The following is an 18,710-nucleotide window of genomic DNA, read 5'->3' as shown; positions in this document are numbered from 1 at the left end:
ATAATATAATGAGGAGTTAAATGAGGCCTCTTAAACAACTAAGAACTGAAATCAAGATTAATAAATAGCAATTTCCGTGATTTTCAGTCAATGATAACCTTGCTAAATTAGATTTTATTCCCAATATTATCCATTGTATATAATGCATTTATTATTTATATATTTACATAAACTTATGTTAACATTTTTATTTCTTACATTATTATTGTAGAGCCTCCGTACCTCAGTCGATATATACGGTCAAAAAGACCAGGGTTCGATTCCCATCCATAAAGTAAGGAATCCTCTTTCGACTAAAGGTGAGTTAGTCGGTCTCATACGGGGGTAGAGGGATATTTTTCACCCGAAAACTCGGATTTTTCGTTCCTTAGAACAGGCAAACCAGTTCCCTGAGCACACACGGATCTACAGTCATAAAATACATACTTAATCCCTCATTAGGAGGGCTCAACCACCCTTAATGGACGGGAAGGAAAGGGGGTACCCCATACGAAATAAACAAATTATTATTGTTTGTATTTTATACGTGTATAAGCTTGATTTTAATTATATTACTGTGTCATTAATATATTTAACAATTTTACGTTTCATATGCAACTGGATAGTATATCAGCTCGTATACTACGTGAATGTGCAAGAGAACTGGCATTGCTTCTGTCATAACAACTTAGAGAATTGACAATCTAATTCTCAGCTCTGGCAGGATTCCAAGGAAGTGTATAGAGGGTTAAGATAGTACTATTGCATTCAGTTGTTTTCTGATTATGCAAAACTGGGTTTTTCTTAATCTTGATTACGAAAAACCCAGTTTTCGAACCCCTCAAGGTGATTTATAGCAGCCTTCCTCACGAAGTGCTTTCGATTAGCTACATTGAGTTTGTTGGACCCCTTTCTCATAGAGAAAACAACAACAACAATTAAAAATAGCTATTTAATCGAAGGCGAGTGAGCTGGTCTGATCGTTAAAACACAGTAAAAGACTTGAAGGTCATCACACGTGCCTGTTTTGTAGTGCCCAAGGAGATTGAAATAGGATGAAGGAAGGTCATTCTCTGGAAGTAAGATCTTGCGCAAGATTATGGTCTGAGTCAACAAAAGGAGAGGCGACCTCTGCAGTGCATTTGGGAGTAGAACCGCTTAAGAAGAAAAGATCTGGGAGACTGGAGAAGGTAGTTTAGTATTCCAGTTAGCATTTAATGGACAATTTGCGTTCTATTCAAGTAGATTTAGAAGTTAGATTTGCAATAAGTACAGACCCAAACGCTTAACTGAACTGAGGTTTTTTCTAAGTAAAATATGAGATTATTGGGAAGACCTTGCGGTATAACTGGAAAGTTGCTATGGCTTCAGAGATTCATGTGCTGGCACCAGGAATATCTTCTATAAGCATGTTTACAGTGATAAGTTTATGTAATGATATATTAATAAATGTATAGCAAAAATAAAGAACTTTTTCGTGTATTTGCGTTTCTTGAATAAACAAATACACAAAAATGCATTATTATTATTATTATTATTATTATTATTATTATTACGTGACACGTCGAAGGCGTTCACGGATTCGTGCGAACCCTGTAGGAGTAGGAGCTTTGTTAATTATGTCTGGCCATAATGCAAAATGTTGAAGCCCACTTATCTGAGGAGGCTTTGACTTTCGATATTTGAAATGTGTAAGCCTGTTGTTATTCTTTGTCTGTTGATTCGTGGTCATCAGAAATAAGTTTGTTTATTATAATACCTGCAGTCTGTAAGCTTTTTTAGCATACCAGATAAAAAAAGTATTAGACGCAGTCGAAAGATTAGAGAATTAAAAAAAAAAACATTCTGTTTTCACGTTATTAATTTTGAATTGATGAGCGTATTTACATTTACGATAATTTTAATTTCTTTCTTCTAGTGTATCTTAAATATTGAAGTAAGAAGTTCTTTGATATTAGTCATCCGAGTGAATACTCGAACTTTTTTGAGACTTGTTCCACTAGGCCACAATGCTTCCCAAACTTTTGGATGTAAAGGGCCCCCCCTTGGAAAAATTAAAATATTTCACGGCCCCATCAGAAAAAAAAAACGGTATTACAGACATATATTATTATAATATTTATTGTATTTATATTCAATACAAAACATACACAACGAATATTGCAAAAATCAAATGCAAACATTACATTTTTAGCATCTTACATACACATTTGATATGGGACACTTAGTCTTAAAAGAATTTAAATTTATTTTCATTATTTCACGGCCCCCTCAACAAAACTAACGGCCCCCAGTTTGGGAAGCGTTGCACTAAAGCCCTGATTTTTTTTTTTGTTTTCCACTAATTTCTTCGCTATACTGAATGTTTGTTCGCAAAACCTTTTCAAACATGGTTGAAGATCAGTCAAAACGATATCTATATCTTTAAATGTTCATACTAAGATGGCAATGTTCTTGTCTAACTTAAACTGTTGTCGACAGTTTATGTGTTTAAACTGTTGTGTGTGTGTATGTGTGTGTGTGTGTGTGTGTTCTACTAACTGGGATAAAGATCTAATTTAATGTTTTCCAACGTACATACAAATCCAAACTTCCCCCTCCCTCCTATAACGTGACTGTTGACATGAGATTTGTTTCTTTTGCTGCTTTTCCTATCAATTCTATTTACTCCTTTGCTGTCAACGCATTCATAAGTAATTTGTAGAAATTGCTATTTCCAAGAATTACTAATACAGGTGTGGATCTGGTTTTTTTTTTTTTTTTTTCAATAACAGACCAATCATATTTCGTGTGGCTGATTGCCTTCGTCATATTCAAATCAATTATACTTTTGTTATTCCTGCATCGATGCCAGACACGTAAGTTTTTTTTTATTTCTTGAATCGTCCAAGTACCTACTTCCAACATTGAAAGCACTGTTTTCTGATGACCTTGAGTTCTTCTTGGAATAACTATACGTCCACATCCCATTTATCAGTCCGGTTCTTCTTCGTCTTCTGGTTGACATGTTTGCTCTTTTTTATTGTTTGTATCTTTTCTTTCTTAGAAAAGACGATAAAGCAAATAAAGGCGTCTGGTCCATTTACTATGCTTATTTTTCCGTGGATGTCCTTGAAGAATGTAAAACAGGTGGATTTTGTAATAGCTTGCAAATAATCTTCATTATTGTGACAAAGTTCTTAATGTCTACTGGAATAAATTAACGTCTTTATAAAATACCTTAAAACAACAAAAAATTAAACGATAATCACAGTAATAAACTTTAATGAAAAGTGTGAATACTGACATAAAAACTTTAAATCAACAGCTCAGTACCATCTATTCACTACTTCTGCTAAACTAAGATGACGTAATCATTTCATTATGATTTTTTGCAGTAATAAAAATGTTTCTAATTATGTATATATTAATATGCTGTATAATAATAAACTATGATATTGTTATTGAAAAAAATATTTAAAAATTATTATGTACGCGTAAACGCACAATTGTGTGCATGTGTACATTGTAAATATTATGCATGAATAATAAAGTTCGATTGATTAAAATATCAGTATTATTATGTGTGTGTGTGTGTGTGTGTGTGTGTGTGTGTGTGTGTATGTATGTATGCAAAAGTATGATTACTATTATAAACATTATATATTGTAATTATTATGTAAGAATAATAAAGTCTAAGTGATTATATATATAGTTTTATGAAGAATTAAATGACTAGAACCGAGATTTAAGTAAAAAGGTTTTAATATAAAAACACTACTAGTTTCGGCATGTAACAGCCTTCTTCAGGTGACATTATAAAAGAAGAAAAAAACACTAAACATTGAGGGTTAAAAGACTATGAACAACACAGACAGTCTTTATACACAATTAGCATGAAAACGTTGTAGTTGTATTTGAAGCTGTTCTTTCGTTTGTTGCATTGTTGGGAGAGTGCGTGCTTGCTGCATCACGTGAACGCCAGTACATGATTACAGCTAAATGACTATCTGGAAGGTTGTAGCTTAAGTTGTTATTTAGATGAACAGGATTGAAGATGATTTCTCTAGATTCCACAATTTTTCCCAGCATTTTTCCCAGCATTTTCCCAGAATTTTTCCCAGCAATTTTTCCCAGCATTTTCCCAGAATTTTTCCCAGCAATTTTTCCCTACATAATAGTAGATTTTCCCCAGCAGACTTTGTAACTTGGTTTTCATCATTAGGATTAGCCGAGAAAAGCATATGACTTGATAATGCACTCGCTCGCTGTCTCTTGTAAGTAATGTCCCTCATGTGTTCTTCCATACGCATTTCGACAGATTTGTCTGTCTGCCCAAAATAAGGAATATCGCAATCACACAATATTTTATATACACCAGGGTATTTGAGTTGATGATGACAAGGTTTTGGGTGGCTAATTAAGGAATGGATCGTTGGAAGTGGAGTGAATAAGGTTCTGATATTGTATTTTCTTAGAACTTTTGCTAATTTATGTGAAACAGTACTTATGTAAAGAATAGATATATTGCCTTTGAATCTATTTGTTTCTTCTGAGTGATGTCTAGGAGGATTAAGAAGGAATTTGTCAATGATTTTCTTGGAATATCCATTAACTTCGAAAGAAGTTTTCAGGTGGTTTATTTCTGTATGCAGTTCATTTGGGTCATCAAGAAGAGAACGGGCTCTATGTTCCAAGGTTGAAATTATTCTCTTTAGTGTTTTTTCTTTTATAATATCACCTGAAGAAGGCTGTTACAGGCCGAAACTGGTAGTGTGTTTATATTAAAACTTTTTTACTTAAATCTCGGTTCTAGTCATTCAATTCTTCATAAAACTATGTATGTTAACCGAGTCAATGATCATTCTGTCACACACACACACACACACACACACACACACACACACGCACGCACACACACACACATATATATATATATATATATATATATATATATATATATATATATATATATATATATATATATATATATATATATATATATATATATATATATATATATATATATATATATATAGGACGGTTCAAAATTCCACGTACAAACTTTGAGGGGAGGTAGACAACATCAAAATCAACCACATTCACATACAGTGGCGCTTCCAGGAATTAATCCTGGGGAGGGCGAGTTGAACGGATAAAAATATGTTTAATGATTATATTAAATAAAATTCATTAGGTGATTATAATTTGGGAAAAAAGCAAAAGTGGATTATGAAAGGAAATTAGCTATGCAAGCTAAAGAGAATCCCAAACAGTTCCTTCAATATGCTGCAAGCAAGAAAAAAACTGTACACGGCAAAATGATTTTAAGGAATGACGATGGTAAGGAAGTCACTGAATCGGTCGATATAATGGAGTTACTGAACAAGCACTTTGCAAAAGTATATCATCCAGGTGGTGACATTGAAAAAATGAAGGAACCATTAGTTTATACGGGAATTGTGATGAATGAAGTGGAGGTGAATAGTCTATTGCAGAACCTTGTGAATACATCTGTGGGATTGGATGGTATACCGGCACAGGTCTTGCGTGAAGCGGCTAAGGAATCATCAGTGCCCTTGACCATATTGTTTAATCTGAGCCTTGGGTGTGGTTTAGTCCCGAAGGTGTGGAAAGTGGAGAAAATAGTTTCACTGCGTAAACGAGGATCCAAGACTACGGTTGCAAATTACCGACCGATCAGCCTATCCGGAGTCATTGTCAAGGTCTTGGAGAAAGTAGTCAAGGGAAAAATTCAGGAATGGATTGATGAAAATGAGATACTGTATGGGGGACAGCATGGCTTTTTGAAGGGTAGATCATGCCTCAGTAACTTGCTCAAGCTTTATAACAAGGTGATGGCTGAATTGGATAAAGGTAATGGATTTGCAGTGATACTGCTGGACCTGGCAAAGGCGTTTGATAGGATACCACATGGAATTCTAATCCGTAAACTACAACATATGGGAATGGATATAAGGTTGGTGAGATGGATAGGTGGGTGGTTGATGGAGAGATATCAGAGAGTAGTTTATTCAGGAGTAGAGTCCAAAAGGCGGTCTGTGACTAGTGGTGTGCCGCAGGGTTCTGTTCTTGGACCACTGCTGTTTAATCTGTTCATTAACGATATAGGGAAGGATCCAAGGGGAACAGTTCATTTGTTCGCTGATGATGCAAAGTTGGGTAGGGCGATAGTGAATGCAAAAGATGTCAAAATCTTGCAGGATGACTTGGACAGATTGGAGTTCTGGGCTAAGGAGAATGGATGTCAATTTAATGTGACAAAATGTAAGGTTATGCATTTTGGGATGAAAAGATTAGCAGCATTATACCACATTGGTGGAACTGTACTCCAAGAGATTGATGAGGCCAGGGACTTGGGAGTGTTGGTGGATAGGGAGATGAAGTTTAGGGGGCACATTGCAAAAGTAGCTAAATCAGCTCATCAACTCACTTGGTTGTTGAAAAATACCTTGACAATCAGAGACAAGCAAGTTATTGTACCTCTGTACCGAGCCCTGATAAGACGTCATCTCGACTACTGTGCCCAGATTTGGTCACCTCGGTTCCTTCTTGATGGGGAGGAGGTGGAGAGGATCCAGAGGCGAGTGACTAAGATGATAGCAGATCTATGGAATGAACCATATGAGAGAAGATTGAAGATTTGTGGGGTGCAGAAATTAGTTGATAGGCGGAAAAGGGAGATATGATTGAGACATTCAAAATGTTCAAATTGCTAAAGGGTTTCTATAGGATAAATTCAGAGGATACTTTTGAGATCAGGACTGGTGGTGAGAGAACTAGGGGACACCTATGGAAGCTGGGCAAGAGTGTGGTTAGCAGGGGTGTTAGAGCTGGGTTCTTTATTTTTAGGTAAATGAGTGGAATAAGCTGCCAGAGTCTGTTGTGGGTGCTATGACTGTGAGCGAGTTCAAGGCAAGGTGTGATAGATACTGTGCGAATGTCGTATAGTTGTGTGGACATGATGTTTAGGGCCTCCCTCTATGAGTCTAAGGACTACCTGGAGTCGCCCGTAATAATAATAATTTATTTAAAGAATAAAATCCAGTTTTCTTTTCTTTTTACAAAGCTCCTGAATTATTTCAGTCGTGGTTACATTAATCTCTCTCTCTCTCTCTCTCTGCGTATATATATAGCAAAGCCAGTCCGTTCAATCGTGATTGTGTCATGGTAGATCCTAAATAGGTGTTTAAAAGGCGTGAGTTAGAAAATGACCTTTCACTGACGCATGTTGTTACCGGAAGCATTGCAAATATTTTTAATTAGTTCTAGATGGTAGGATATATCATTTTGTCACACTTTGAAACTGCATCAACGGCATTTTTGCATGGATCTATCGCAAACGGTTTTTCAAATTTTTTATACCACAACTTGAATTCGGAGCATCTTTTCCATTTGGCAGAAGAGAAAAAAAAATCGAAATGTTGCGGTGCCTAGTGAAACGTTCCTGAAGTTGAGTCAATATTTGATCAACAAATGGAACGAAATAGTTCTCCTGAAATACTCTTCTACAGTGGACTTTAATGTTTGTTTTGATGTAGTCCTTGGCTTTTTAATGTCAATATTAAAATTATTGGCTTTTATACATACTTCATCGTAAATATCTTTAAATGGAGACTCTGGTGTTTCATGAATGATATTTAATTGAGCCACAACGTCATCAACAAAATTTAGGACAATTAAGAGGTCACTGTCAGATTTTTGCATTATTTTAGGTAATGGTAAGGTGCACGCAAATATTTTTGGTAAGCTAAATAAAGAATAAAACCAAATTCACACAATGAATTATTCAAAAGTTATGCGTTAGAGGACGAGTCTCTGTCTTCCCAAGAAATAATTGTTTGAAGACTATGAATCCCTCCATCATATAATTCCACCATGGTCATGATGGCTTCATGGCGTTCCACCCACCTAGTCGGGCAAACTTGGCGTAGTTTCTGTCTCTTAGTATCCGGTGTATATTTATCAATGTTGTCAACAAGGACTTCCTGTCCCTTAGGAGTATTGAAGAAATTGTGTACCTTTTCAATTCAATTTCTTATTTCACTCACAGATACAGCATTTCCAATTGCCAAATTCAAACTATGTGATGCACAATGAACATATAAAGCTTGTGGATATCTAACTGATATGTGCGATTGGACACTGTTAAACGTTCCGCTCATTGATGCCGCACCGTCGTAACCTTGCCCACGTAAATATGACAAATCAATGCCATAATTATTTAAGCTTTCTAATATTTTGTAGGATAAGTTTTTTCCTGTATTGCTTTTACAGGAACAAATTGTAAAAATTGTTCGCAAACTTTGTTGCCATTTTCTTCGTCTATATATCTGGCACACAAGGAAAGATGTTCAGTGGTAGAAATGTCACAAGTTTCATCGGCAAGAATTGAAAAACATTTCGCCGAATTAATTTTTTCGACCAAACGGTTCAAAATGATTTCATTACATGCATTTATAATTTGATTTTGTATGTTCCAGGTAATGTAGGTAGCGTTTTTGGCAGAATGTTTAAAATGTTCAGCCAAGTTTTTATCGCCTGCATCGATTCTCGTTAACAAACCTCGAAAATTGCCTTCATTGGCGATTGGCTCCTGTTCAAATGAAAATTCTCCATAATCACAATGTCATCTCAAGGGTATATTTTGCCGACTACATAAAATTATGGAGAATTTTATCCATAAATATAATCGGCTCCAATCGTTTCCGATTAACTGCAGCTTGTATACACTATCTACATCATTGATTGATTGGAATACATTTTCCATGGTCATGATGTTATATGATATTTTGTTTTTTGATGATTATTAAATTTTTCAATGGCTTTCTTCCAATTATTATAACCTTGCGTAACCAGCTGCCCAGTTACTTCAGATTTAGATTTTCCAACATTAGCAGGTTCAAAAACAACACAATATTTACAGTGCGCACTATTTTCAACTGGAGAGTACAAAAGCCATGTAAATTTTTCAAACCATGCGTATTGGTATTGAAAACTTCGGTTGTGAATTGCGGCACAGGTTGCAGAAAAATTAAAATATGGTTCTGATTTCCACAACGTTTTCAAAATATCTAAATTATCGTCAGAATTAAAGTTAATTAATTAATTATCCAGAAGAAAGTGCTAAGGAAGTACTTTCTTCTGGATAATTCGATGGTTTTGTCAGACCTACGACTATTGAATATTAATAGCGCCAACATTGCTACTAATATTTGAATCATCCTTTTTTGGTTTTTTGGGGGTTTTTTTTGAAATAGTTCAATAAAATACTCTGCGTACGTTTTTCAGTCATAATTTGAATCACAAAATCCAAAAACAAAATAAAATCTTTTACAAATTTAACTTAAAATTTTAACTTTAACTTAACTTCAATGTTATTGAAGAATTTACGTACGGTAAGGTTACTCTTCAGAGATGGAAAGACGTTTCAAGTTCAAGACATACTTTTCAACAAACTCAATGCAAAATAGCACAGAATACGAGCGTATCGCACACGACCTATAACTGAGCATCTGCAATGATTCCTCTGTCCCGGCCTAGACAGCTATATAGGACAGCATTTCTCACCCTTTCTTAGCCCAAGGACAAGTAAAATGCTTAAAACAATTCTATGGACCACTAAGTTACTTTTTTTTAAACGTATGTGAGGATTACCAGCATTTGGGAAAAACTGTGCCATCTATAACATAATAAATCTAAAAGCATGTTTGAATATATATGGAAACATAATTAACTTGGAAGCAAACGATTTAAAGTGTATCATCATCGAACAAAGTTTTAATTTTTATTAAACAAATAAATAATATGATATAATTATTTACTATTTACTTTTAATGAGATGGATGAGCTTCTCGGCCTTGCAGAGTTGCTGGATATCTGGATCAATATTGGTCAACGTCAGTCGAAGATCGGCACACACACTAAGACGATTTCTGTATTTTGTTTTTATTTGAAGGAGTGATGAAAATCCTTTCTCGCAAAGATAGGTTGTAGAAAACTGCATGACGATTTTCGATGCTTCTTCTTCAGATAATTCGGAAAATTCACTTCTCATTGAAGGCGAGATCCAGAATCGAGACAAACCACGATCACCGAATTGCATTTTAAGCCCACAGCCCACTGTCACTTGAAAGCTCAATTAGCTGTTCTTTTTTCGATAACGAAAGGTCGTTCTCGTGACTGCAAGCCTGAAATGGATCGTGAACCCACAGAAATTTCTTATAAAAAGTTATTCGGAAAATATGTTGCCAAATTCTGTTTCAGAGTTTTGAGGTGGATGGACACAAACGCTTTCCCAGTGCTTAAATTGTAAACTAATAAGTTTCGGGACCCTATACAAAATAACCAATTGTATCTACCTTTTGAATACGATCGGGGAAGCTCCAAACCTCCCCGTCCCTTCCATCACGCGTTCGTAATCAGGCTACTGTTGATATTGACTTTATATACACATTCAAAACTGTAAACAATTTTTGAATAATAACACAATAATGTAGGCATAATTACCGTAAAGGGAGAAAAGTCACAAACAGAAAAATATTCCTACAAAATAACCAACTGTATTTACCTTTGAATGAGATCCACTGGTCGAGTGTCCAGCAAGTCAACAAATTTTCTTTCGTTCAGCGTATTAATATTATCGCATTGCAATTGATGGGAATTCTGTGTTTCTGTGGATTCGTTACAGAACTCTTTTTCTTTAGAAACTACAGTACACGCAAACTGTCATTACAAACTCGTTTTGTATTATCACTGTCATCCGAGCTATTTTTCCGTTTAAAGAAGGTGCCAATGTACTTATCCATAATTGAAATACCGTACTTACTCGAATATAACTCTCCCTCGCATATAACTCATACCGCTGATTTTACTTTTCGAAAAAAGAAATTAAAAAGTTTCGCATATACCTCGCAAATGAAAAAAAGCTGAAACACGTGCGAGCGTGTTTCAGCTAATTTGCTCCCGCGGTAAACAACATGCCTTCCCACAATAGCCACTATATTGCAGAGGCAAGAAACACGAGTACTTTTATTATGTCAGTGAATAAGGTACCAGCAGTCTGTGTAATATATTTCTGAACAAATAGTGCAATCAGAGACAACTGGGATAAAAACGACTCTAATTAATGAATCACATCCTTTCATACAGAAACTATGTTCTATAGACTCAATCAAAACCATATGTTGCACCGGCAAACACAGTACCTAACTAAAAACTATTGTTTTTAATTAGATGTGTGTGTGAGTTCCCCTGCCCCAAAGCAGCAATAAAGTTCAACCGAAGGTGTTAAAATTCTTAAACGTGTTAAAACTAAGAAATATATATATATAGTGGATGTTGTTATGGCAGTTGCATATATGGAATTCGGTTGAAGAGAGTTAGCATTTCAACTCTACTGGTAGCTTGCTTTTATCTTCAAGTCGCGCGATTTCCTAAAAAATATATAAATACTGGGGTTAACTACACAACACACTTTGTCCAAGTATTACTTAGCACTTCTGAAGATATATTGAACCTTGGTTGAAGGAGGAAAACCTTCAACAATAAAAATCAATAAATAACAAGCAATTGGTTGAAATGTGGTCGTGTGGACAACACATGTTCTCTTCAAATCTGACAAAACAGCAAGGGAAAGTGGAAGCAATAAACCCATTTGTTTTATACTTCAACCCTCTTTTATTACTCGTCATTCTGCTGCTACAAATTAAAATAGTGGCAGAATGTTCATTCCATGAACATTCTGCCGCTATTTTTTTTAAGTATTCATTTTATTTCAATCATTTTTACTTATTCAATTTTAATTTGCTTTGTTTGGATAATTAAAATATATGGATTTATTTGGTTAATTTAAGTCTGCCTGTGGACCACCTGTCCCATCGTCGCGGACCACAGGTTGAGAAACACTGCTATAGGGTACTCTCACCTTATGTGATCCCTAATTCATAAGTAGTATAGAAATAGAAGACACGACACAACATAAATAAAAAAAAATGAATTTTAATTAGGAATGGAGATTTTTTAGTGTTTTTAACTTTTCTTTTTTTTTGGGGGGGGGGGGGAGAAGGGCCCCTAGGCCCCCTCCCTGGGTGCTCTACTGTTTACATAGGAAAGCATGACCGGAAACGCCACCGGAAGGTACTAACAGGGACACAAAGACACAGAAATAACACAAGGCAGTAAGTAGTGTAAAAACTTTATAAGGCGTAACTGAACAGTTCACTAGTAGTTGGATACATAATATGGTAAACGAGGGGCATGTTTGCCATCTCAGCGTTTGTAAAACGACGCATGTTTTTCGTTCGACGTCGAAAGCATGACAAGTATGTCAAGTTTGCGACCGCACGTAGTGCAAGAATCTCGCAAGGGGATATGCTTTGCATTAAGGGAAAAATACTAAGGAAAGTGATCGGATCTTAACCACCTTTGCCACGCGTTGCTCAGTCTTGCACTACTTGCAAGAGTTGCCTCAGTATTGCACTCTTGTCAGCACACATCCATGACTCAAAGACATGCCAATGAGTGGTGTTGGTTTCAATACTGTTAATGTGATTTTGAGGAGGTTTATGGAGACAGTTACCTTTTCTGCTGACACAAAAGGAAAATATGAGCGAGAAAGGAAAACTATACTTTCTCAAGATCGTTTACTAGTTAGAAAAACCAAACCAATCCAAGATTGTCTGCGTAAGATTTATAAACAGAAATTTGGCAGCTGGTGGGATTAATATTTCTAACATTACAGTCCGTGGAAGATTGTTGGAAGCAGGGAGGACTGCCCGCAGACCAAAACAGAAGCAACCGTTGTTGAAGGCTATGCAGAAAAAAAAGCTCCAGTGGGCAAAAGTGTACGAAGAGTGGACTGTTGAGAAGTGCAAGAAGGTCATATTCTCAGATGAGAGCTATTTCGTTGTCCAAAGAAAGAGAGAGAGAGAGAGAGAGAGAGAGAGTGAGTATCCCATGTTCGCAAATCAGCGGTTGAGAACATTTTTGAGGTCCTACAAATCCAGGAAGACAAAGAAATCATCTTCCAACAGAATTTTGTTCCATGTCACACTTCAAAAAAGGTGAAAGAGTTCCTTAAAATTCACACCATCTAATTGTTTCAGTGGCCAGGTAACTCTCCTGACATCAACCCAATAGAAAATTTGTGGGCCAAAGTGAAAATGACTCTTGGAAAATACAACTATGGTTTCGAGATGCAGAAATAAGAAAAATGTGTTCTACATTGGTCTAGTCTATGCCCAAACGAATTAGGAACAAAGAAGCACATATAAATTATTAGGTAAAGTTGGAGTTGAATTTTTGTACTACTTATTTTCTTGCTTTACTTTTCCTAACTTTCTGGGTTATACTACTTAAGTTCATCTCCATAGGTAAAGTTCCACAGGCCTGATACGATTTTGGTAAGCAGGTACTGTTCCTTTTCCACTTCCCCATCATCTCCATTAAGGCCATGTGCCCATATCTAAGCATAACAGTTCAGATAACTTCTCAACATGGCTTTTTAAATAGGCTTCCTTATCCCTATATTCACTGTTTTTTCAAACTTGGCAGTTATCTCCGATGTGCTGTCTTAACCACTTTGGTGAAACCTTCGTAATAACTCAGTCTATATCGATGGTTAGAAAGACTTGGATTCGAATACTGTCTGGCACTCGAAGAATCATAAATTTTCATATAATGGTGAGTTAATCGCATAGAACATGTTAGGGTTTTCTTCCCAGAAATTCGAGTTATTTTATCTCGACATATAGACAAACACTTCCGATTAACAGACATCATGCATTAGCTTTATAATAACAGCTTTGGCAGTTATTCTAAATAACAATAATAACAACCATCTTGGCAATGTGGCCGTATAATATAAATAAACTCACTGTCCACAATTACTCCTCGGCTACTCAGCAATATTAATGTGGCACTCATTCACACTGACCTATCGAAGCAGTTCATGTTCAAGTCAGCCTGCAATGATTGTGTCAGATCACCCGACTAAACTTTGCATCATACGCATATAATTGAATGTCTTCCTTCAAACCATCCCCTATGTCATTAATATATAAATTAACAGGAGTAGCAAAAGGATAAAAGCCTGTGTTATCCTTGTGGTCCTCCATAGATCACTCTTTGATATCTATCATATAGCTACACTCCACCATGCCACAAGTTATCGTGCATAATCATCCATTTGTGTTCATCGTGTGTGGAACTGTGTCAAATACCTTGGAAAAATCCGAATTATTTCACTACTCACTTTTATTTCATTTTATGCGTATACTGTAATTATTAATAAAAAAAATTATAGACAAAATTTAAATTGCCTTAAATATTGACCAATTAAGTTATTTAAAATAAAGAGCCAAGAGGCTTCATTAAGGCCTCTAAAGAGGCTTCTAATTTCGACTCGTAAAATCAGTAAAATTTTATGCCGTGTTTTACTATTGTTTCACAAATTACAGGAACGAATTTCTTAGTGTTGATTGGTTGAAATCAATTGGACGATGTCTTGGAGACCCAATTTGTATTGGGTCTCCAAGACATCGAATGAAAACAATGAAAACAATTACCGAACACTAAAAGCAGAACTGTTGAAGTGGTATCGACACATTTTGTTCTGCACATCTTCATTAAATACAGAAAGGAATAAAGAATGTCAACTAGATACGAGGTTAAAGGGAGACCACATACCAAAACATGTAACATCAAGCCCATTTTTCGTAAGAAAATGTAATATTGTTTACATTTATAAATGAAAGTGCCTTTTTTTACATCATATTATAACGTAGATGATCTCTTTAGTCTAGATTTTCTTGTCATTTATTGGCTCACTTAAATTTACTACTGGATTGGTTTTACGTAAAAATAATTACAATCATGGAACAAATAAAATATTTAATACACACCGCACACTTATTCAGTTAGTCACAAATCTCGGTAGAATCTCTCAGAGGGGAGTCTGACATTTTAGACATCACATGTGAAACTACATGAACTATGTTTCGATAAATTCATATTGCATTAAATTTCTTAGTGCGAAATGATTAATATTAGTTCCAAAAAGATGGTCATCGTGTATCACCAGATGGCTATGTTGTATCCAAACAAAATTCCCAAATGTTGTTAAGATTTTATTGAGCAAAGTAGAATTATTGATATGTTTTGTCTTCTTAGTGCCTCTGCAAATGGTTCGATTATAACAAAAATTGGGAACTCCTGAGAGGCACTTATAAGTATTCTAAATACGAAATATGAATATTAATTCATCCCTCAAAAGTCCCGTTTTTCTACTAGAAAAACAAATCTATTATGAGCTTATAGACTGCGAAACAACAACTCTCTACATCCCCACACCCTTCAACAACTCATACGGTTCTTTTGTGAGATCACATCAGATGCCCACACAACTCAACAACCTACCAAGAAAGTTAAAACACGTGCATAACTAGAGAACATTAAAAAACGAACTCTGGAAAATATACCAACAGAGTTAAGAAACCATTAACACTAATGTACACATCACAAATCACTAGCATCCAATGCCTACATCCCATACATAAACAGTAGCAACAACACAAATAGTGAAGGCTAAATCCCACTCTCTTCATAAAAGCTAATCCAAGCTTCGAAGTTGGTGGGATTAACTTGCCTCACTCATCTACAAGTAATCCTTATAAGCAAATGCAGAAATTTGTATGTATAATCACTCTTTCTCAAACTTAAAAAAAAATAAATAAATAAATAAAATAATAAAATAATAAAAAATTATACAAAAAATTCTGTATAATCTTCATTGTTAATATTAGAAGAGCATGTGTTTTACATACATAATATAAAGGCAAAAAAGTATTACTAAAATTTTAATTGAAATCCAATGTAGGAATTGCAGCGCTTAGTGCTGAACTCTGTAAAATTATAAGATGCAATGTCACACAAGATGTTTATTGTATGTGTAAATATTTTAGCAATCAATAAATTATTATTATTATTATTAAAAAAACCGCATAAAAATGGGACTGGAGCAGGGAAACCAAAACATTTGAATTATAACCTTCCTATTATTTCGCATAAGTACCAAGCATTTTACACGCACTCACGCACACACACACAGACACACGAGAGAGAGAGAGAGAGAGAGAGAGAGAGACCCCTTTGTTAGACGATTGATATGAAAGCAAGAAAGGCACTTTTTCAACTCAATCAGATGACCTATTTGCCTTCATCAGGCAGATTTCTATATCAATCTTTAGCTCACTTCATTAACAGTTTTTTGAATTAATGAATTTATGTATTTCTATGCATATACGTTATACGAACTTAGTTGTAAGAAGCGAATATATTATTATTATTATTATTATTATTATTATTATTATTATTATTATTATTATTATTATTATCATTATTATTATTACATGATACCTCCAGGGAGTCCAAGGGACCCATGGAGCATTTTAATTCAACATTTAAATCGGATTTGCTAAAAATAATCCAGAATTGTGTCAATGCACTCTACAGATGACTGACTACCTGTATACGTCACGCCTTTTTTGAAGCCATATTTATTCAGTGATCTCTATTTAGAAAATCTGCCTGTTGTTGGATACAACAACAGCTCATCAAACAGATCATAAACTTTACCGGTCACTAACAGAACATTATTGGTCACTAACCCTCCCCCCCTCGATTTTATTAGCTTAATTTCCCAGAATGAATTATTATTAACTGCGCAGACCTTTAATAATCTCCTCATGTACAGGAAACTGGTTTCTGTGACTGTTTGCCTTGTTGCTATACCTTTAAAGAAAGATTAATTAAAGGCAACAAAAAAATAAGACCAACGACATCAAATATAAATTGTCCCTGGAAAGAAAGTGCTACTCGTATATATGTGAACGGTTATTATTATTATCATTATTATGTGTCACCTCCAGGAATTCTGGAGGTGACACGTAATATCTCTGCAATTCTCGGTCTCCACCACTCAGCAACTACAGCGAACCGCAGCTACATTCATTACCTACACCAGAGCCATCTACTCCCCACCACCACCACTAGTATTTTCACAGACAATCACAAACATCCTAACACCATACTCAGAAACGGCTCGTGCATAGGCACTGCGGAACTGCAGTACCCCCAATTTTTCTCGATATATAAATATACTTATTAATTTGTTTATATTTGCTTGTAATATTTAATTTTATCAAAAAAAATCCTATACAATTCTCTTATTTTCTATAAAAAAAATAATAAAAATTCATCTTGTAGCACTTAGGGCGAAAGACGCTAGCAGCACTGTGTTTACCACAGTGTCATATTGCTACGTGCGCAAGCATATGCACGTCATAGTGCGATGCGAGCTATTAGCGTAATGCGGCACTGTCCGTCGCGCAGTTCCACTGTTGTTTATATGCAGTTTGCGCCAGTAGTAGAGTGTTCGTAGTGCTTATCGTGTTTACTCCGTCTCTTTAAATATTTGGACATTACAATTAAAGGATTTAATTGTAATGTCCAAACATCGTAAATCCATTTTATTTTTAAGTAATTTTGAATTATACCAAACTGTATAATTATATCGATAATAAACAATATTTTTTCATGTTTACTTTATTTTTTTTAATTTTTACCATAATTTTGATATTTTATCCAAACACGTATACACTGTACTTACAGTGTGTATGAATGTAATGAATGAATAGGAATGAATAGGAATGTGTATGAATGAATAACACCATTCTTCATAGCTGCCCTATGTATCTCAAGTCTTGTAAATTACTGGTAATTTTTGTTTGAAATAGTGGAATGTCAGAAGACAGAAGATGTCTTCTGACATCTCTAGAGAACCAACTAGGAAGAACATGAAAAATCTTCGTAAGTATGATATTAATTACTTGAAATGTGGATTTTCGTGGACGGGAAATGAAGGAGGAACCTTTTCCAAATTTCGTTCTATTAAAAATGAATCATGTTTTTTGTTTACATGAACATATACATGCAAATAAAATAGACATTTACAATGAAATATACTTTATTTCTTTCTTATTTCATAAGGGTAATAATGAAAATTTAAGAAGGGGTACGTGGATATCTGAAGTTTGAGAAACATTGTCCTAAGTTATCGATACCGGAAGATGAACCTGATAAGTTTTGTACATTATATATATTTGTTTTGATTTGTTGCAGGATAAGTTTTCTACATTATAGTTTTTCTTTTCTGCAAACCGGAGTCCATCAGTCAACTCTGCAAACATTGTACAGAGTCTTGGCTTCTTCTTGTTGTTAAGTATTCTGCAATTAAGCAGGTTCTTCTTTTAGTAGCAAAAACTTTCTTTTCACTGTCTACTGTTCTGAGCCTTCTCTTTCAAGGTTGTTTACTCCATTCAGCATGTCATCTAGCATTGTTTTTCCTTACACTTCCTCTTTTTCCTTCTATTTTACCTTCGATGGCATCTCTAATCACTTCATTTCCTCTCAGAATATGTCCAATCCAATTTCCCTTTCTTCTTTTTATCCTTTTTAACAGATTCCTTTCTTCCTCTACTCTTTTTAAGACCTCTTCATTATTTATTTTATCTATCCATTTGATTTTTTTCATCCTTCTCCAAATCCACAACTCGAAGCTTTCCAAAATTTTAATTTCTTTTTCCCTCAATGTTCAGATTTCAGCTGCATATAAGACAACACTCCACACATAACATTTTATTAGTCTTTTCTTTAAATTTTTATCCATTTTA

General features: G+C 34.9%; 1 protein-coding gene across 1 annotated transcript in view; it reads left to right on the top strand.

Moving 5' to 3' along the window:
- LOC150093058 (very long chain fatty acid elongase 7-like) overlaps window positions 1–18,710 on the top strand; it is an 83,709-nt gene that overhangs the window by 24,013 nt on the left and 40,986 nt on the right. Inside the window, exon 2 of the mRNA XM_090414134.1 lies at window positions 212–299. Coding sequence (XP_090270260.1) covers window positions 212–299 — 88 coding nt within the window. The remainder of the gene's footprint in view (window positions 1–211; window positions 300–18,710) is intronic.

Source organism: Typopeltis vanoorti, chromosome 24, assembly GCF_054136105.1.
Source record: "Typopeltis vanoorti isolate ZY-2024b chromosome 24, IOZ_Tvanoo_1.0, whole genome shotgun sequence".
Lineage (NCBI taxonomy): Eukaryota > Metazoa > Arthropoda > Arachnida > Uropygi > Thelyphonidae > Typopeltis > Typopeltis vanoorti.
The sequence above is the reverse complement of the archived record's forward strand: the minus strand, read 5'-3'. Positions and strand labels throughout refer to the sequence as shown.